At 36.1% G+C, this 21467-nt stretch overlaps 1 protein-coding gene across 1 annotated transcript in view; it reads left to right on the top strand.

Moving 5' to 3' along the window:
* Positions 1-21467, top strand: part of LOC128224557 (nuclear pore complex protein Nup214-like) — a 43500-nt gene that overhangs the window by 4313 nt on the left and 17720 nt on the right. Inside the window, exons 4-20 of the mRNA XM_052934439.1 lie at positions 2003-2177; positions 2916-3044; positions 4614-4708; positions 7037-7134; positions 7502-7695; positions 8247-8399; positions 9433-10200; positions 11556-11645; positions 12778-12927; positions 13254-13486; positions 13963-14112; positions 15652-15831; positions 15957-16036; positions 17131-17298; positions 17646-17854; positions 19064-19228; positions 20400-20461. Of these exons, the coding sequence (XP_052790399.1) occupies positions 2003-2177; positions 2916-3044; positions 4614-4708; positions 7037-7134; positions 7502-7695; positions 8247-8399; positions 9433-10200; positions 11556-11645; positions 12778-12927; positions 13254-13486; positions 13963-14112; positions 15652-15831; positions 15957-16036; positions 17131-17298; positions 17646-17854; positions 19064-19228; positions 20400-20461 (3099 nt within the window). The remainder of the gene's footprint in view (positions 1-2002; positions 2178-2915; positions 3045-4613; positions 4709-7036; positions 7135-7501; positions 7696-8246; positions 8400-9432; positions 10201-11555; positions 11646-12777; positions 12928-13253; positions 13487-13962; positions 14113-15651; positions 15832-15956; positions 16037-17130; positions 17299-17645; positions 17855-19063; positions 19229-20399; positions 20462-21467) is intronic.

Genomic DNA, 21467 nt, shown 5'->3' with positions numbered 1-21467 from the left:
ATATGATCCTGACAACATGGCGCTCAGGGGGGGGGGGGGGGGGGGGGGGGCATAATGTTTGAGAAACATCTCTTGTTTTAATTATTTTTAGAATTATTCAAGGTGCCAGAAATTATACCTGTTTTCCGACTGAGGCATTAGAAAAGAAATATACATGAAAACTAAGTTCCTTATTGATATAATTGGGAAATGATGCTTTTGTGATACTGTCCAATTACAGCCGATTAATCGGATAATCAATCCATAAGAGTCTCCAATTAATTGATTTTGAAAGTCCAAGACGATCACTAGTATTTCCCTTTTTTGCCAAAACAATTTTTGCTATTTTTGGCCTGTTAATGGATGTGGCTATTATTCCGTTAGAAATGGAAAAACACACTTAGGCGTAAAAAAAAATACATTTGGTTCGGGTTACCTGACCCTACCTACGGAATGGGCGCCGACCCTACCGTTTTTATAGTCAGTTTGAAAAAAAATGAAAAACTTAAAAAAAGAATAAAAAAAATAATATTTTTTTTTTATGTTTTTTGGTTTTTATTATGGAGTTTAAAACCTTAAATGCTTATACAGGTGATAACTTTAACACCATTCTCCAATGATGAAAATGGCATTCTTATATAAACCGTAATAAAAAATAAATAAAAAAAATTAAAAAGCCTACCTACCCTTAGTACCTATTTTTGAAAAGGATGTAACCCTAACCAAACAATTTTTTTTTTAGGCCTTGCCATTTAAGGTATTTAAAACCAATATGGATTTTCTCTAGGTCAATAGGTCAAATATTGGGACTTTGTGTTAAGTTTTGTTTTCCTTTCACAAACTTATCAGTGTTTATCTAATCTTCAAGAATCAGAATATTTCTCGGCATGGTATTTAGGACCATTTTGATTATGGGTCATCTGGAGTAAAAAACTAGGTAACTAGATCAAATCAAGAAAATAATTGCATTCATAAAATAAACAGTGCATTACAAATCTTCATGAATCTCAGTCAGAATATTTGTCAACATAATATGTATACAATAAGACCAGCGGAAATATGGGTCCTCTTGGCTCTAAAACTTTAGTAGTCATTTTATCAAATATTAAGAAATACAGTTTGTGTTAAAGTTCAAATGTGTTCCTCCAATACTCAATAAACTTAGTCAGAATATTATTATTTCTCAATATTGCATTTAAGACCATTGTGAATATGGATCACTGCAGGAGCATCAGATTTTGAAATCAACAAATGACAATGTGTGCTTGCTTGTTGTACAAGAACCATAACTCTCTAACCCATTATTACAAAATTACCTCCATTTAATTGATTTTTTTTTTTAATTTAATTTAAAATCATGTGAAAATAAGTGAATGAAACTTAAAATACATTTCAAGACAACTCTGTTGTGTTGTTCCCAAATTGTCTCCCATAACAAATATGTATATTTGATGAAAATTACTCCAGAAAGAGAATTTGGAAAAATTGGTTGATGCCAATATATATTTGTACCTGGAGAATCATAACTTATGATCCTTAAATTACTTCCCTAGTTATTGATTAGGAGTAATCCTTTTTTCCACTTTTCTTTGACAAATGCGAAGTTGTGGACATCGCAAGATCTTCAATTCTTTGAACCACCCATTTAAACATACATGTTATTGGTGTCAAATTATCTCCCCTTTGTCAATATTTATTTAAGTGTATTTATTTGAGAAGTGTGTATATAATTTAACACTTTTTCATCTGTAAGTATTCATTCTTTTAATTTACATGTTTAATAAATAGCCATGTTCAACTCTAAAATGTCTTTACATGGATTCCTCTGTCGAATGTGCATTTACCAGACTTTTATCTCATCATATAATTGCTCTAGTATTTTATTCTTTCTTAATGACATTCTCTTTAAAGTTCCGGTCACCATACAATTTGATACTTATCATCAGTGAATATCTATCAGAGCTAGCCCCAAGATATATATATATATATTTCTGTAATAGCTTGAGTTTCCTTTCTAATTCAGGTATCTGGCAATGTGCAGCCATTTCACAGTTTTCAAGGCTCGCCGTTTGTGTTGGACATGGCCTGGAATCCCGGGGAACCAGGCACGCTGGCAGTAGTGTTCTCGAATGGTCAGATTGATGTGTATAGTGGGAATAAGAGAAGGGCCTCTCTCGCATCAGCAAAGGCTACATGTGGTAAGGATTAAACTTTAAAATTCTTCACAGATTTGGCCCCCAAAAAAATGTTTGTTTCAGGTAACCCGACCCTTTCTTATTAAAGCTGCCAGCTCTAGTCATTTTAACAAAAAACGATCTTCCCACTATGAACACATTTTTTTTTAAATCATAGAATATCATTCATTTTTTTTTAGAAAAAAGCTCCTAAACAACATCTTTATATGAGTGACATTTGCAAGAAATATTAATTCCATGGCATGTGCATTTCAAATTTGAAAAACAAGTTTCATCTTTGGGAAAATATAAAAACATGCCAAATAAACGATATAAAGACAATTAAACATGGTTTGACTCTTTCCATATAAACTGTATACTGTGTTTCAGCCAGACTTGTGAAGATCTGTTTATTTTGTTCAAGAAATATATTTTTTGTTCCTTCACAGAAATTGTTTCTAGGCTAACATTTTGGGAAATATTAGGACTTATTGATGAAAATGAATGTATTTTGCATGGTTAAATAGCCTTTAAACAGCAGTAAATTGCACCTAGAAAAATACCCAAGATAAACTTTGTACAAGGAAATTAATATTTAACGAACAGAATAGAATAACTCCCGAACTGATTCAGTTGCCGCTATCCAGTTGCCAGTCAGTTAAAACATAAATTGCATCTGCTAAATTTTCTCATGCATCATTCTATATGATTAAATAACCCCTTCACATACATGTTTAATGTTTCCCACTGCCTTTCACCCAGTATGCTGGAGCCCAAAGGGGAAGCAGCTTGTGGTTGGCTGTATTGACGGGACCCTAGCACAGTATGACCCAGACCTCAATCAAAAACGGGTGTGGGACTGCCCAGCCATCCTTGGGGGAGCTGCTCAAGGTGAATATTCAGGGTCATTAGATGCGAATATTCTAGCTGTATATTAGAATCTATTGAATACCTTGACTTATCCATTCAATTTTAGTCCGCTTATAAAATTTATCAGTGCAGTGTTTTATGATGCACTGTGATCTTATGGACAATTTTTTCAAAACACTATCCAGTAGTTTTGTGCCGATGATCGTTTATAATGGACAATTGATCGGAAAGGCCTGCGTCAGCGACAATCGATAGTGGAATTTGAACAATCGATTATAGAAACAAGGGATGTAACCGCTACCTACTGATTTTCTTTTTCTGGTTGATGCTAGTTAATGTTGAAATGTTAAGGTGTTACTATGTTATTATGAATTTTCTTTGTAATTTTAATGCTAAAGGATTGGTTCTCAACTTCTCATGTTTGTGGTTTAAAGGTGATTTTTAGAACATGGTTCCGTTTACTTCTTACCATGTTAGAACTTAGTTTTCTTAAAGAAAATGATCTTGTAAGACATAAAGAACATTCAACTGCTTGTTGTACTTGTTACTGACTGATTATTAAAAAGAAATTGAATTCTTTGTATATACAATACTAATTGTAAGACAAAAATAAGAGCCTGTGGTCTCATGTTCTGTAATATTTACTTTTAAACACTAAAAGATAGTTGCGTTCTGAATAAAATATGTAATTTATACAAAGAAATGTACAAACAATATTGTAAGGGAACATTGGTGATTAAAACTGGTGCATGCACTGTATCTGGTTGCCTTAAATATGATGACAACAGATAATCAAATAAATGATCAAATCGATTAATAATCGATCATTGATCGGTTTCATAAACCAATTATTGATAGTAATTTTTCTGTCCGATTCTGAACACTACTAACCAGGCCACCCATAAAAGGGACCATAGATGTAGCAGGTTTGTTGATAAAGTAATGGTCATCTACCAATGTCTTTAAGCTGCATAGGGTAACGGTCATTCTAAATGATCCTTTCCAGTTTGATATCATGTGTCATTTGGCTAAAATACTTTTTTCAGCAGTTGGTGAAATGTATGAACAATTGTTTTGTAGCTTTAAATTTTCCATCTTTATAAATATTGCAAGATTTATTAAAAAAATTAAGATATCAAGAAAGAATTTTCTTGTTAAAGTCTGTGTATTTTTTGTCCAATTTCATAACACACAGTACCTTTTACCCTTGTATGCATGCGAAAGACTACACAAAAGAAAAATGATGAATCCCACTTGAATTTAAATGATTTATAAGTAAAACATTTTTATTTTTGTCCAAATTTTTTATAGGTATGAAATATAAGAAGAACGATGCTTTCATGTTAATATGTGGTAGTTTATCACTTCTCATTGCTTGCATAAGATATATCACTATGTATGGGGAAATGTACAGTGTTTAACCAAAATATTCTGACCGAACGTTTGAATTTTATGAATTAATCATGCAATACTAAGCTATGAAATTCTCGACTCAAATGTGACATGACCTAAGATCAAATGACCATCATATTATTGTCAATGTTGTAACATGAGGGCCTTGTTTTCTATACTTGTAATAACCAATTTCAGCCCTTGACTTGGTATGGCTGTCTACATACAGTTTCCTCGTGGCGTATGTGGTTCAGGACTGTGAACAACCTGTGGTCGTCCACATCAACGGATCAGTAAGTACCTAGTACCCAGCTTTTATTGCTATTATATCTTGTACCTGTGTTTGAAGTTTGCCTTCTTAATTGTGTTGAGACTTCATATCACCAGTCATGGAACTATACAGGGTTCTAAATAAGTTTTGGTTGAACCGTCTCAAATAGTAAAGTAAACGACCAGCTTCTACTTATTCTAATGAAAATTCATTTAGTTTTCCAAATTTTCTTATTGAGAACACTGCTATACAGTATAAAATAACACATTTTTCCCTAATACTGGGCCAATTGTTCCTTAATACTTGGCCAATTGTTCCTTAATATTGGGCCAATTGTTCCTTAATATTGGGCCAGTTTTTCCTTAATATTGGGCCAGTTGTTCCTTAATATTGGGCCTCTTGTTCCTTAATACTGGGCCAATTGTTCCTTAATATTGGGCCAGTTTTTCCTTAATATTGGGCCAGTTGTTCCTTAATATTGGGCCAGTTGTTCCTTAATATTGGGCCAGTTTTTCCTTAATATTGGGCCAGTTGTTCCTTAATATTGGGCCTCTTGTTCCTTAATATTGGGCCAATTGTTCCTTAATACTTGGCCAATTGTTCCTTAATATTGGGCCAATTGTTCCTTAATATTGGGCCAGTTTTTCCTTAATATTGGGCCAGTTGTTCCTTAATATTGGGCCTCTTGTTCCTTAATACTTGGCCAATTGTTCCTTAATATTGGGCCAATTGTTCCTTAATATTGGGTCAGTTTTTCCTTAATATTGGGCCAGTTGTTCCTTAATATTGGGCCAGTTGTTCCTTAATATTGGGCCAGTTGTTCCTTAATATTGGGCCTCTTGTTCCTTAATACTGGGCCAATTGTTCCTTAATATTGGGCCAGTTGTTCCTTAATATTGGGCCAATTGTTCCTTAATATTGGGCCAGTTGTTCCTTAATATTGGGCCAATTGTTCCTTAATATTGGGCCAGTTGTTCCTTAATATTGGGCCAATTGTTCCTTAATATTGGGCCAGTTGTTCCTTAATATTGGGCCAATTGTTCCTTAATATTGGGCCAGTTGTTCCTTAATATTGGGCCAGTTGTTCCTTAATATTGGGCCAGTTGTTCCTTAATATTGGGCCAGTTGTTCCTTAATATTGGGCCAGTTGTTCCTTAATATTGGACCAGTTGTTCCTTAATATTGGGCCAGTTGTTCCTTAATATTGGGCCAGTTGTTCCTTAATATTGGGCCTCTTGTTCCTTAATACTGGGCCAATTGTTCCTTAATATTGGGCCAGTTGTTCCTTAATATTGGGCCAATTGTTCCTTAATATTGGGCCAGTTGTTCCTTAATATTGGGCCAATTGTTCCTTAATATTGGGCCAGTTGTTCCTTAATATTGGGCCAATTGTTCCTTAATATTGGGCCAGTTGTTCCTTAATATTGGGCCAATTGTTCCTTAATATTGGGCCAGTTGTTCCTTAATATTGGGCCAATTGTTCCTTAATATTGGGCCAGTTGTTCCTTAATATTGGGCCAGTTGTTCCTTAATATTGGGCCAATTGTTCCTTAATATTGGGCCAGTTGTTCCTTAATATTGGGCCAGTTGTTCCTTAATATTGGGCCAGTTGTTCCTTAATATTGGGCCAATTGTTCCTTAATATTGGGCCAATTGTTCCTTAATATTGGGCCAATTGTTCCTTAATATTGGGCCTCTTGTTCCTTAATACTGGGCCAATTGTTCCTTAATATTGGGCCTCTTGTTCCTTAATATTGGGCCAATTGTTCAGAACTTTGTTGAGGTTAATAATGTTGTTGATGGCTGCGTTTTTAACTTTAAAAGGTGAAATATTTTTCTTGTGCTCATATATTTTAATAAAACAAGTAGAGCTGAGACAGAGGTCTCAGCTCTCGTAAGGAACACTGAAGATTAGAAGTGTTTCCATCACATTTCCGGAGCAATAAAGATTTTGATGTTAGCAACAATGACGTTTACATCTATGTTTACTTGAAGAACAATCCGCATGTTGTATATGTTGTACTACATTGAATGAGTACTCAAATTAACACATCTAGGGTGTAGCACAATTAATTTTGTGGTTCTGGTTACCTGAATGACCCTCTTGTGGCACAATTTTTTGTAAAGGGTTATACAGTTTACTTGTATTTTTAATTTTTTTGGCAACATAAATGTCAGAATGTGTTTGTATGTAAACATTATTAGATATACATAGTTTGTACACAATTGAATAGTTTTCCAAAATGAAAGGTTTTTCTACCTACATGTATCTAAACTTTTTTCTGGTCAGCATTTAAGAAAAACCATGATTCTTTTTTGGCCTAATGACAGTGGTGCTTTTCTTCCATAGAGAGATGGCTCGTTATCACATTCCATGTTTGAAGACATGTGTTTTGGTACGGGGGAGGACAGACAGCACAAGTATCACTTCAGCTATGTACAACAGTGGTAGGTGACTTGTGTTAGAATAGAATTGAACAGTTGATTGATGGTTCTTTTTAGCTTTACAAAGAAAAAATATATTAAGGAATTGTTATAGCCTCGGTGTCATTGGCACGGGTAGATTATTTTGCAAACTCTTAAATGATGGCCTTTAAAACTGTGAGGGATATTGACACGAAACTTAGTAGACTTGTTCGCAATGGCAATATATACACATGTGTAGCAAGTTTCATCATTTTGGTGAGTGTTTTTTCAGGAATGCCCCTTGACCAAATCAGTATAAAAATCGGTTAACTGTGGTCTATTTCCTTGTCCATGTGAAAGGCATGCATAGATTTCTCAAATGTATGAATATATGTTCCTTTGTTTACAGGGAGATGGTACTGGCAGCGTCCAACAATGCTTCTGAGGTGGGTGTGGTGGGGCGCCACCTGGATGGCACGTCTCTGGAACGATGGTGCCTGGAGGACTCAGCCCGGGCGGAGTGCCCCCTCACAGACAACTATGGGGATACCTATCCTATGGGCATCACTGTGGACTTTTCTTTGCAAGAGAGAATAGCTATGGGTAGGGCTTCTAATATGATGTTTGATTATCACCCAAAATAAAAGATTATAGTCTGATAATGAAGTTACATGAACCACCATGGCAGATGTATTTCACTACAGTCATTTAGTAGGCAAAACTTACATGTACATGTGAAGTTGAGCAGGTATGTCCACATACTTCATTGTCTATCTTCTCTATGTAATTAATGTTTAAAAGCACTCATTTTATGCTCAAATGCTGCGGTATCTTTTTATTCTAGGAAAACAAATTCCTCCTCTTGTATTTTATGCTCATAGTACACAAAAGATTTGTTCTCCCATGGCCAGTGTTAGTTTAACAGTGTCCTCGATAGTAAGATCTGATATCCACCGGCAGACTAGAGGTCTGCTGCTTTTATGTATGTGCACACATTCCCTCCAACCATAACGCCCAGTAAAAATGTTTTATTATGACCCCACTGACATGTGCTTGTGTTAACAACAGACTGCCTAGTGATCCAGTATGACTTGATGTACTCGCACCTGTCAGCTCCGCCCATTACCATCAATATAATTTTCCTTCCTTTACAGGTGATGAGAAGTTTCATCCGGCATCTCCAATAGTGCTAGTGTTATCCACTGAAGGCCTTGTGATCCCCTATTACATGATGTACATGCACCAGTCTACTCCTGAAATAACTGTTCCCCCTCAGGCTCTACCCTTGGAGGGGCTTCGAAAACCTGGTAAGATTAACTCCATTTCTATTGCATGAATCAGTTGACCCAGTGTCATACTGCACAAAGTGTAAACCAGTTGTATTTCAATCTGCTACAGGTCTATTGTGTTATTATAATTGGCACACAAGGAAAAAGTTATATATTAAATTTAACCTGATTTTGTAAAAAACATCTCCAAAATAATGAGTCTTCGAAATTAAGCAAGTGATTATGTCTTTCCCATTCGTGGATAGACATACCGGTATTGTAAACGCACTGTGCATTAGTCTTTCTGTATGTCACACTTAGTTTCTGCTCAATCACTCTAGAACGCTTGCACCCAGGAACTTTATACTTGGTATGCAGGTTGGTCATGCCTGGTAGATGACCCCTATTTGGTTTTCAGATCAGTAGGTCAAGAGTAAAGGTTGCTTTGTTTTTTTGGTAAAAAAACAGTTTCCGCTCAATAACTGAAGATCCTTTGAGTCCACAAACTTCAAACTTGGTATGTGACTTGGTCATGACTAACAAATGACCCCTGTTGAATTTGAAATAAGTAAGTCAAAGGTCAAGGTGGCATCAAGCTGAAGCTGAAAAATGTTTTCTGCTTGCACCCAGGAACTTCATACTTGGTATGTAAAAATTGTGAACTGCAAAGAATCTGGTGTGATTCCAATACATTAAGTTCACGTGGCATGACATATGCTGTCATCAGCATTCCACAAAATCATCTGTGATGATTGCAGGCTCCAGATTAAATTAAACAAAATGGTACTTCCTTCATTCATTTATCACATTAAATCTTAATATTCATAGGATCACTGATTATGCAGTAGATTTTCACTATTAAATACAAAGGCTAAATTTCAAAGGTACAGATTTCATGCCCATCATTGATTATTTTTCAGCTATGACCACACAATGGGGAAGACAAGCGCTTTTTTTAATAATAAGTTGGTAAATAAGTTGATAGTCCATTTTAGGCATGTGTCTATCTAAGCCTAAGTCTGAAAAAAAATCCACCATCAAATTGTCCATAATGTTCTGGATTTCGTTCTAGGTACCACAGTACAGCCCACTTCAAAGCCAGCAGCAGAAGGTACAGGCCTGTTTGGGGGCCAGACTACAGCCTCCCCTGCAGCTCAAAGCATAGGGAATCAGGGAAGTTTATTTGGTACCCAGGCTACATTTGGGTCCAAATCAAGTTTTGGAGCTGGGCTCCAGTCATCAGGGACTGGTACCCTGCCTTCTTTTGGAGCTGGTACCCAGTCACCGTTTGGAACTGGGACACAGTCACCATTCGGAATTGGTGCCCAGTCTACAACTGGTTCCAGTACCAAACCAGCATTTGGGGCTGGGGGCCAGTCACCATTTAGTTTTGGAGGCAGCACACAATCCAGTTTTGGTGTTAATAACACAAGTAGCAGTGGACAAAGAAGTCTATCTAGTCTGCTGACCGCAGGTAGCAACACTACCAATAAATCAGGAGCAAATACTGCATTCTCTGTCACCCCTAGCAACGTGAGGGCACCTGCAACTACAGCCAGCCAGACAACTTTTGGTGCTGGACTTGGCTTTGCTGATTCACTTGGAGCACCAAATAGTGGATTCTCTTTTACCCAAAGCACAGGGGCACCAGCAACTAAAACTGACCAATCAGAAAGCAAGCCAGAATTTGGAGTTGGGGCAGGAGCATTTGCACAGAGAGATTATGACAGACCAGGAGCTTCATTTACCCTAAAGACAGGGACTGCTGCTACAGGACAATCAAGCTTTGGCAATGGGGAAGGAAATGTCTCAGCACTTGGGGTGAAAACTACATCTGCAGGTGAATGTTTTTCTATCAAACAATTTCCAATTTTATGAATTCTTGGTCTTTCCTTGAAATAGCAATTCTTGCTGTAGGAACTACATTTCTGACAATAAAACACAGCAAACAACTGTTTGATTGATCAGCATTGATGTCAGTAAAATAAACAGTATTTCTGTTATCAAATTGAATTTGTTGTTTTGATAACTTTTAGCTCACCTTAGCTGTAGATGAATGTCTATCGTCTGTCATCCGTCGACCTTCTACAGTTAGATAGTTAACACTCTAGTGGTTACATTTTTGCCTCAGTTTTCACAAAACGTGGTCGGACGAGTTCGAATATGGGTCATCTGGGATGAAAAACAAGGTCACATGACCTAAAAAAAGGAAAAACCTTGTTAACACTCTAGAGGCTACTTTTTTGTCCAAATATCCTGGAAATTTGTCAGATAGGTTGTTTAGTTGATTTCTAGCTCAAGTTTGAATATGGGTCATCTGGGGTTAAAAACTAGGTCACAGAGCCCAAATATGGAAAAATCTTGTTAACACTCTAGAGGTAACATTTTCAGTCCAAATATCCTGGAAATTTGTCATAAAGGTTGTTTTGTTGATTTCTGGCTCAAGTTTGAATATGGGTCATCTGGGGTCAAAAACTAGGTCACAGAGGCCAAATATGGAAAAACTTTGTTAACACTCTAGAGGTAACATTTTAAGCCCAAATATCCTGGAAATTTGACAGAAAGGTTGTTTTGTTGATTTCTAGCTCAAATTCGAGTATGGGTCATCTGGGGTCAAAACCTAGGTCACAGAGCCCAAATATGGAAAAACCTTGTTAACGTTCTAGAAATAACTTTTTCAGCCCAAATATCCTGGAAAATTGTCAGAAATGTTGTCTCATTGATTTCTAGCTCAAATTCGAATATGGGTCATCTGGGGTCAAAAACTAGGTCACAGAGCCCAAATATAGAAAAACCTTGTTAACACTCTAGTTTAAGTGTTGTGCTTGGGTCACTTACATGCAAACTATCAAAGCTATCACTTTAAAACTTTGGAAAACCTGTTTACTATCAAATGTACTATATGAAATAATTAAACCGAAAAAGGATAAAATCAGGCAAGCGTTCAGCACCTGCAGGCAATACTCTTGTTAATACATATGATTTTTCCATGTTTTTATAAGACCTTTTAAAAAATGGGTTGATTATAGTTTCACCTGCGATGTCCAGGAAGTAGAAAGTCCAGTATGATGTCCGATCAATAACTTAAGAACCGTATTTCCAATCAGGTTAGCATTATAGGACTATCTTGGCCCTCTTGTTTATTTATTTCCATCACTTGAAAAAAAAAATGACCTATTTTGTTCAAATCCCCAGATGCCAAGAACAGCACACCAGCATTGGCCACAGGTCAGGCAGCCAGCTCAGTGTTCGCCTTCAAGCCTCCAGTACCAGCTCAAGTAACAGGTATCTTTTAGAGCTCGTTATCAAAGAAGAGTGAGTATATTGCATTTGCACATGTTGCTTGGTTGGTAGGCCGTAAGACCAAAGCTTTTCAGTGTGATAACTCGACAATGCTTGAACCTATGGACCTCAAACTTGACAGGAAAGTTGGGTGTGACTAGTAGATTGGTTTTATGGTTATCAGGTCAAGGTCATAGCGACCGTGAATGCAAATAGCTTGTCAGAGAGATAACTTGACAATGCCATCACCTATAACTTGATGTTGTGGTTAGATGTGACCAGTAGATGCCCCTAATTCATTATGACATCATAAGGTTAGAGGTCAATCGGAATACATACTTATTCCATACTTCCAGGAGGATACATGTTTATCTGAAAACAAAAGTCATCTCAACATGATTAAGTACTGTACCTACTATCCTCAAACTTTGAATGAACATTGGTAATAAGCTTCAAACTGCCTCATAGGCATGCAATGTGAAATGACCAATCAGCTTGAATTTCAGTCCATGCATATTTTGTCCAATTGTCCAAAAATGCTGCTCAGGAGAGCATAACATTTGACAAACATCTCTAAATTGTTTTCCTTGAGTTTTTACTCCATCAAGAACATTTTTTGCTTAAGAATGATTTTTCTCAAGGATATTGAGCAATGACCTTTGTAGGCTTTATAGGAGTATGCATTTTTTTAAAGCCTAAACATAAAAAACCTTGAATCATGCCATGTTTGTATTTGAAGGAGCCTTCAAGCCTTCAAGCCTCAACTACTGGCTCAAGTCACTGGTTGGAGTCGTGGGTTTATTTTTAGATTGATACTAGTCTTTTGTTGAGATATTTACAGGAAGTAGCGAAAGGAGATACAGGAAGTAGAGAAAGGAGATGATCATGTGTACTTCCTGTTTTCTCATAGAAGTACAATAGCTTCTGGAAAGTTTAGGTCCAGTAATATCAGATATTAATGTTATTTCTTAATGTCATAATCAACATTATTGAGATTTGTAAAGCCAGTCTAATTAGAAGTGTCATTCTGTTTTTTCTTCTATGTTTTTGCATCGCCAGCCAAACATTGCCCAGTGTTATATATTTGGAAAATGCTTTAAAGCCAGCCAAAATATGTTGTTTTTTCTTATCATAGGTACAAGTGCCCCAGGGTTTGGCATACTAGGGCAGAGCTCAACTGGTGTGGGTAAAACCAGTTCCATACCAGCAGCTGCCCCATTGTCAGCAACATTGCCCAAAACAGGCAGCCAAAGTGAGGGCTTAAGTGGCCTGCCTCAGCAGACAGGTAGGATTTTCATTTTTACATGTAGATGGGCCTTTTTGAGTTTTGGGACCTACAATGTTATGAAAATCCCAAGGACATTACCTTATGCCAAATTCTTAATATGTTGTAATGATCCGTATTTTTCTATGTGAGATGTAGCATATATTCAAAATGGTCATGTCTTCATTTGATACATTTATTTAAGATTGAGGATGTAGTTTACAGTGATTATATATATTATGAAAAATGTGTATATTGATAATATTCTATGCATAACACGAATCGTTCACCCATGTTGGTCTGTCTTAAAACTGACTTCACACTATTGTTATCTTGATTCCTTTTAGCTCCTGCAGGTGTGCCCCAATCCCCAAGACAACCCCCACCCCCTGCCTACCCAGTAGCCCGCCCAGCCTCGCCCGAGTATGCCCCACCCCCACCTAGCTACCCAAGGATAGGGGCAGCACAAGGACTAGGGGTGGTGGCAGTTGATGACTCTACTGGAGAGAGCTCAACGGGCCTTGGGCGGCAGACAACAGATACAGTGGATCAACAGTTTTCAACTAGCATTCTGGATGAGGTACTTGACTTGTACCTGTTATAGTGTGGCTACATTATACTTGTAATTGTGTGGCTACATTATACCTGTGATAGTGTGGCTACATTATATCTGTAATTGTCTGACTACATTATACTGGTCATAGTGTGGCTACATTATACATGTATTAGTGTGGACGCATACCTTTAATATTGTGGCCACATTATATCAATTGTACTTTAAGATGCAACCCTGAATTTTCAGTTGTCATTTGATGAACACATATTTGTGCAATCTGCCAATGTTAATTTCTGAGGTTTATATACACAACATGTGGTCATTTCTAACCTCTAGTCATTAATGAAAGTTCCAATATATGTTGCTGATTTCACTCTATATTGGGGTAGATAATTCACATCCAATGAATGTCAGCAAAATCATGATTAAATGTTTACAATATCAAATAATACATACCGGTAATATTCTTGGAAAAATACAACTGTTTATTGGCCCCACAGATTCAGCACTTTGAGCAAGAGCTGTCAGAATTGAGATCCAGAGCGCGGTCAGTGGACTTTAGCATAGGCAGTCGGGAAGAAATGGCACTTCTACGCCAGGGAACACTCGAGATGGAGACTTACTCACACGAAATTAAGACCATTGTACAGGTTAATGCTTCCATTATTTAAGTTTAAATAATTGAACTAATACTTTCATGTGTTTGATACTTCATTTCTTGCATGAGATTGGTGCTTGATATTCGAATCGGGAGAATATTATGAACTACTATCAAAATTAATGCAGACAGTTGTGCCCATTTGTTGAGGGCTTGTGGGTGGATCTGTGTGAGATAAGTATAAAGTAAGCACTCATATTTCATATCATATTCTAACAGATTTGGTGAATTACTTTACATGTATCCAACCTTGATAAATTGAACTTCTGTTTCATGTAAACAAAAATATATGATTTATACAAGCAATTTTAATCTGGTATAAGATGGTACTTGATGTATGCATATCAGTGTTCATCTGCTCAGTAACCTATTGATTGTTATTCTTGTTTCAAGTCAGTAGAGCTGATGCAATTGCATTTTCTAAGAGAAAACTTTATACAGAGAGTTGTGTAATATTGTAGTAATTTTTTCCCATTGTTGGAAAGTAAAAGTATTTTCTAAGTTTAGTGTTTTTAGTTTAGATTATAAACAACATGTTTTTTCAATGTATAAAGTAGGGATGGCAACGAGTAGTAAAATTAATACTCGAGTACTCGGACGATCGTTCGATCGAGTACTCGGGTACTCGATTACTCGGAAAAATTGAATATGTGTTCGCAAAGACAAGATTGTGTATACATGTATCGTTAATGACGTATATTGTGCGTTGGTCGTATTATTGGTCATTTTCACCTTTAAAGTAAACTTTCATTACGTATTTCAACAAAAAATGATATAAAAAGAAAACAAATGTTGTTTCAGGCTTTTAATTTGTCTTATTCGTTTCATTTTATACAAGTATGCACTGCAGAAATGAACAACAATCAGAATTGCAATGAACAAAAATTAAAAGCATACATAAAAATAGTGAACGAAATTCAATACGAAGTTCAGTTGTTCACTCTATAATTTAATTTTTAAATGATAGTTTTTTGTACTGTGTAATTGTTGTTGACCTCATTAATATTCATAATTCTTGATTTAAAATATCAACCAATCAATTGTGATAATCATTGCAAAAATAGTTAAAATACGCCCGTTAAGAAATCAATAAATTTTCGTAACGGTCGATACTTGCTCGTTAGCGTCCATTGTTTGATGAAAGGTCTCTAATTGGTATGCAATAGAATTGTGTAGGTGAAAGTACTGCTATCAAAACTTCGCTAATTGACATCAGTGCTAATTTGAAATAGGGGTCCTTTGTTGACAGTTTGCAACTATCACAACAACTCTCAACTAATTGATTGAGGTTAATTGTGTACACAGCGGGGATTAGAGGGACCGTTAATTGTCCTCTTGGCAACTAACTAGATCTGATATTTTGTCTGTAAATCGTGTATTTGGTGATTTTTATAGATTTTTTTATTTTTTTTCCGAGTACTCGAGTAGTGATTTGGTACTCGAGTACTCGGACGTTCGATTGAGTACTCGAGTACTCGGGTACTCGTTGCCATCCCTAGTATAAAGTCATGTTCTTCCCTCATCCCAACAGGATCAGAGTAAAGAAGTCCAAGAGCAGCGCGCTCTGTGTCTAGACCTGTTCTCCCAGACAGAGGATTGTCGCCGTCGACAACAGCTCAACTCTGACCCCAAGTACCTTCACCTTCTGAAGACTTGCGCTCTCGACCCGGGCAGTGCAGAGAAACTCAAACATCTGCAACTTCAGTATCAGGCAAGTGGCTGAAGGGCTAATTGTCAGAAGCAATGTAAACATGTCTAAAATATTGGTAACAGATCAAGAGAAAATTAAAGTCTTTACAATTACAACCATATAATCACAAGTGTTCAATATTCCAGCTGCTGGACCAAGGAGTGCAGGATGTTGACCTGATACTGGACACACAGTGGGAAGAATACCAAAACAGCAAAAAGAACAGGTGAACACTGATTATATCTTAAATATCTAACATACTAACATATCATACTGCGGTGTATGTGGCATGGACAAAACTCCAGCCTGGCTGAGTGTCAAATCCAAATGTGAAGGTACCAATATGGGAACAACCATTTCATATATACATTTAAACATTTTTTGAACTAGAAGATAATTGGCTAATCTTATTTAGGAGCGTACTACAAAAAAGCCGGAAGATCACGATTTTCAATTGAATACAAAGCGAGTTGTCAGAAATTTAATAAATAATTAAACTTTTATGTCTAAACAAGCCTGAAATAATACTTTCAGTCAAGCTTTTGTTTTAAAATGTTTATCATTACAACCAAGAAATACGAATACGAAAAATATATCGTACGATAATTATAATCATTGATATAATGATCCAAATATCCTTTGGCTTTTTGGTTTTATTGTTAATTACATTTAAACACTGTAAATCCTAACACTGTTTATCCGAAACTATTACTTTTTCGAATTTATTTTTCAGTCCTTTTTTTATTCTTCATTGTTTAATGAAATTTTTCATCAATAATCTGAAATCATTTTCAAAATCATCGCTATTTCGAGGTCAAAATTAAGGTCCTGATTCAGTTTTTTCACACCTATTTATCAGTCGTAGTTTTCACACATCATACAGCGATATCCATTTGAGGTGATAATGAAGCATTTAGCGCTTGCCTCTGTAAATAATTATAAAAACAAATCCTGTCAGTCGTGTGCATTTTGAATTGCACACTCCTATTCTAAAGTGAGGTGATGACATTTTAAGGTATTATGAAGAATGCAGTTATGAAAGAATTTTCAGTGTAATTACAACAAGTATTAATGTAACCAGATTTTTTATATATAGCAGCACTCGTACTGTATGTGTGCCACTATTTATCCAATACCCAGTTAAATTAACCAGGTTAAAGTTTCATGGATATACATCCGTATAATCTTCAATTTTTATTCCTGGTTTTTATATTTAAGTACATGCCATTTTTGGGAAACCAGACTTTACTAGTACGCCTTGGCTTGCTGAATTACGCTTAGTTATGCCCTTTTTTGTTTAACCATCTTATCCACCAACAGGCGTGGGGCACCCGCCAGTGACATGCTGTATCGTGTGGTGAAGAGCAACAGTAACCTGATAAACGTCCAGCGTACAAGACTGGGCGAGGTAGAGAAGAGACTTAAACAGCTCAAACTGTACAACCAGACAGCATTGTGGAGTAACGCGGCCAATACCACCAATCAAGAGTGAGTGTTGAAGCCTTAAAGAAAGTTATCAGTATGAAAATGTTGATTAATTTATAAACATTGGAAAACCTTAAAAAAGCATTAACTGGGCAGGCAGACGGCACTTTGTATCACCCCTTTCAAACGCCATCAACAAATAGTTATTAGCGTGCCCATATTCACAAATCATCTTAAAATATTCTAATTCTTTTCCCAAAAGTTGACAAGGTAAATTTTCAGCTGTATAATTCCAATGTATTATGGGTTTTTTTTATGTTACAACCAAAGTCAGTGTGCATTTACTATAGTTTTCAAAGATATTATTTTTTTATGATATAAATGATACATTCTCATTTCTACTCTTGCAGTACAAGTGAGCTCTCTAGCCTGGCTGACTCTCTGCTAACTGGAAGCCCTGTGAAGAGTACTTCAAGTAACACTTCAGTGCTGGAACAGACAAAAGCATCGAGTTCTATAGGATTGGATGGGAGGAAGGTGCTTGCTGGGAGAGTTGAAAGGCTTCGGGAACATTTGATGGCTCGTAGTCATGTACCCACTGTACACTCAACCAGACCTGGTATCTATAAGGTTTCTTTGATATATATATATACGTTTGTATAGGATACAGATATAAGGCCTTCGAAATGTATGTGTGTAAGTGTTGCTTAGTCCTTGAATTAAACACTAAATTTAGTGAACTTTAGAATTTAAGTTGGTACCGTGTCATTGATAACTGAAATCCATTTAACATATTTGATATGGAACGTGATACACCTGTTAACTATCACAGATATTTTTCTTCTTACTCAGTCATCAAAATTAGACTTTTTGATAAACAAGCTCAAACTCAAAATTTTTCCAAGCCCATAAACTATTTTACGAGTACAGTGGTTGCAGTCTTATGCTTATACATTTAAACACTGCTAGTCCGAACACTATTTATCCGAAATGATCGCTATTTCAAAATTATTTTTCGATCCTGATTTTATTTCTTCTTTGTTTAACTAAATTTGATTAACTAAATCATTAATCTGAAATCGGTATTCCGAAAAAATCGCTATTTTGAAATGAAAATTACTGTCCTGATTTAGTATTTCACATCTATTTATCAATCCTTATTTCGAACTTGATCATCTCATAGTTTTTCACACCATGGCATCAGCTTGAGGTGATAATGGAGCACAATTAGCGCTTGTTAAAGAATGACATTGAGCACGCGTATGTTACAAAGATTGATGTCAGAAAATGAGCGATTCATTTGGGTGATATAGTGTGTAAGTAATTGCTGGTTAACACAACCTGAATATCATTTAAAAATGTCTCATCAAATTTGATCGCCACATTTCTCACTCGACCCGCTACCAAACATTCAGGAGAAGGGCCCGGTAACCAACCCGGAAGGATGCTACGAGACGCAACAATTTGAAAAACTTCCATGACATAACATTTGTTAAACAATTACCGTATTCAACAAATCTGTATACTGAATGATAGCTCACTCCGAATGTAACATGTTGTTAACGTGTAACCGACATTGCAATCTTCACAACTTAATATTTTTCATCTATCATTTGCGAATGCTGTCATTTTCTAAAAATTGTTAATATCGTTATTTCGGATTTTTTATCTGGGTCTTGATGATTTCAGATTAACTGTGTTTAAACTTATACCCACTGCAATGTCTCATGATAAATGCAGAAAAATGCAGATGCATATTGGCATCAGGATGCTCTTGTTTGTTTTATATTTAAGTAATGAATCGCAACAACTTGCTCTTCATTTCTAGGGAACCTATCAGTACTAACCATCTCCGACTCCCAGATTGCCTGTACAGACAGCATGTCTCGAGGTGGGGCAAGCAGACCTCGGGGCGAGGCTGGGGCTCCGGCCATGACTGCCCGCCTGAGGGGGGGTCAGGCATTCACTGGGATGTCACAAACTGATAAAGCAGGTTAGGAGTTTTGAATTTCTTATCTGGTTATAAACGTACACTCATTATAAAAAGTTTTTATTGTTATTTCATTGCAATGATTATCCGGTTTCAATAAATAATCTGACAGTGTAAAGCTTAGAAAATTAGTGCACTCAATTGTTTTGTTTTTGTTAAATAATACAGTCATATTTTACTCATGTTTAAGTCCTTAAAATTATATAAGAATGATTTATAGATGCCCTTCACAGTTGGTAAATATAAAAATGTAGTTGTTGTCTTAAAAAACATTTCATTATAAAGTATAAGGGTAGTTAAAACTCAAAAGAATATGCAGAAAGGTGTGCTTATGAAGTTATTATACCTCCCACAAACAAATTTTAAAGGGAGTATAATTGAGTCACTCCGTAGTCCGCCGGTAAGTCTGTTACAATTTTCCTTGTCCAGAATATAACTTAAAAAATACTGGAATTTAATTGAACTTCATATGATGGTAAAAGCACAATGAGAGGAAGTGCAGTGTACAAGAACCATAACTCTATTTTACCTTATTATAGATTTACTGCCCTCTGTCATTTTCTTTGTTTGGATCATTATTTGAAAACTACCGATGAAATTTAATTTAAACTTTATACTATGGTCAAGCTCAATAAGAGGAAGTGCAGTGTACAAGAAGAACCATAACTCTATTATTACTTAGTTACTTTACTTAATTACTTAGTTACTGCCCATTGTTTCTTTTTCTTGTCAGCAGTGTATATTTTATATTACTCAATGGATTTTAATGAAACAACATACTATGATTGGTGATAAGTGGAAATGCAGTGTATAATTACCTCAGAGTTATGGCCTTTTTTCAATTGCCATTCCTGTGTTCAGGCAGCATTTCTGGGTATGCATTAATACTGTGACATCTCATATTTCTTCAAACATATATAAAACTGAAACCTTTACAATATATTCAAAACATAAGGAAAAAATGGCAATTAGGGTTGGATAACTTAAAATGACATTGCCATAGAAACTGCCTTCAAGTTATAAACCAACCTATGACTAAGTTTCATTTGCATCAATATAAATAGTTTCCATACGTTTCATATATATGTTGGAAGCAATGTGAGTACTTTAACACATATTTATTAAACACCCCTTGTAAGATTATGATTGTGTGTGAAATTGCTTTTTTTTTCAGGAAATTTTGCCAAGATTGGAGAAAGGAATCCTGGAGTTATGGCAGAGAAAAAGCCACCAAAGGTACTTAACCAGTTTGCTGATCTGTCTTGATTTCCAATTTATTGATGTTTACCTGTGTTCAGGTGGACTACCAAAATCTGTCAGTACCTAAATCCCAGCCTTAAATCCTAAATCTCTAGAGTCTCGGAAGCTGGGCATGAGTGTGAATTGTTCACGCCGGTTTTTCATGAAATATTTTTTTCCTAGTTAAAAAAAATAATGATGAAGCACATTAAAAAGTTACCAAAGTGACACTCAGCCAGTATAATTCACCTTTAAATTACTACAATAAAAATGATGGTTTTTGGATTGCATCTACATCACACGAACATTGAAGTGCATGCTAAAATGTGCAATTTATTTAAATTCTGTATCTGAGAACTGGCTGATTTGGAGGCCATTTCATCATGATATCTAGGAGCGAGTTTGTACTTAGGAGCAAATTTGTTCTTAGGAGAAAGGAGGGTGTTAATACCTTGAAGTTAGTTTGTATTAAGAAGCGAATTTGTACAGGTCTAGGAGCAAGTTTGTACAGGTCTAGGAACAAGTTTGTAACAAGGAGTGAGTTTGTAACAAGGAGTGAGTTTGTACAGGTAGGAGCAAGTTTGTAACAAGGAGTGAGTTTGTATTAAGGAGCAAGTTTGTACAGGTCTAGGAGCAAGTTTGTAACAAGGAGTGAGTTTGTACAGGTCTAGGAGCAAGTTTGTAACAAGGAGTGAGTTTATACAGGTCTAGGAGCAAGTTTGTAACAAAGAGTGAATTTGTATTAAGGAGCAAGTTCGTACAGGTCTAGGAGCAAGTTTGTAACAAGGAGTGAGTTTGTAGTAAGGAGCAAGTTTGTACAGGTCTTGGAGCAAGTTTGTAACAAGGAGTGAGTTTGTACAGCTCTAGGAGCAAGTTTGTAACAAGGAGTGAGTTTGTAGTTAGGAGCAAGTTTGTAACAAAGAGTGATTTTGTACAGGTCTAGGAGCAAGTTTGTAACAAGGAGTGAGTTTGTAGTAAGGAGCAAGTTTGTAACAAGGAGTGA

This window comes from Mya arenaria, chromosome 17 (genome assembly GCF_026914265.1).
Source record: "Mya arenaria isolate MELC-2E11 chromosome 17, ASM2691426v1".
In the NCBI taxonomy this organism is placed as follows: domain Eukaryota; kingdom Metazoa; phylum Mollusca; class Bivalvia; order Myida; family Myidae; genus Mya; species Mya arenaria.
This window is presented reverse-complemented; position numbering and strand designations above follow the sequence as displayed.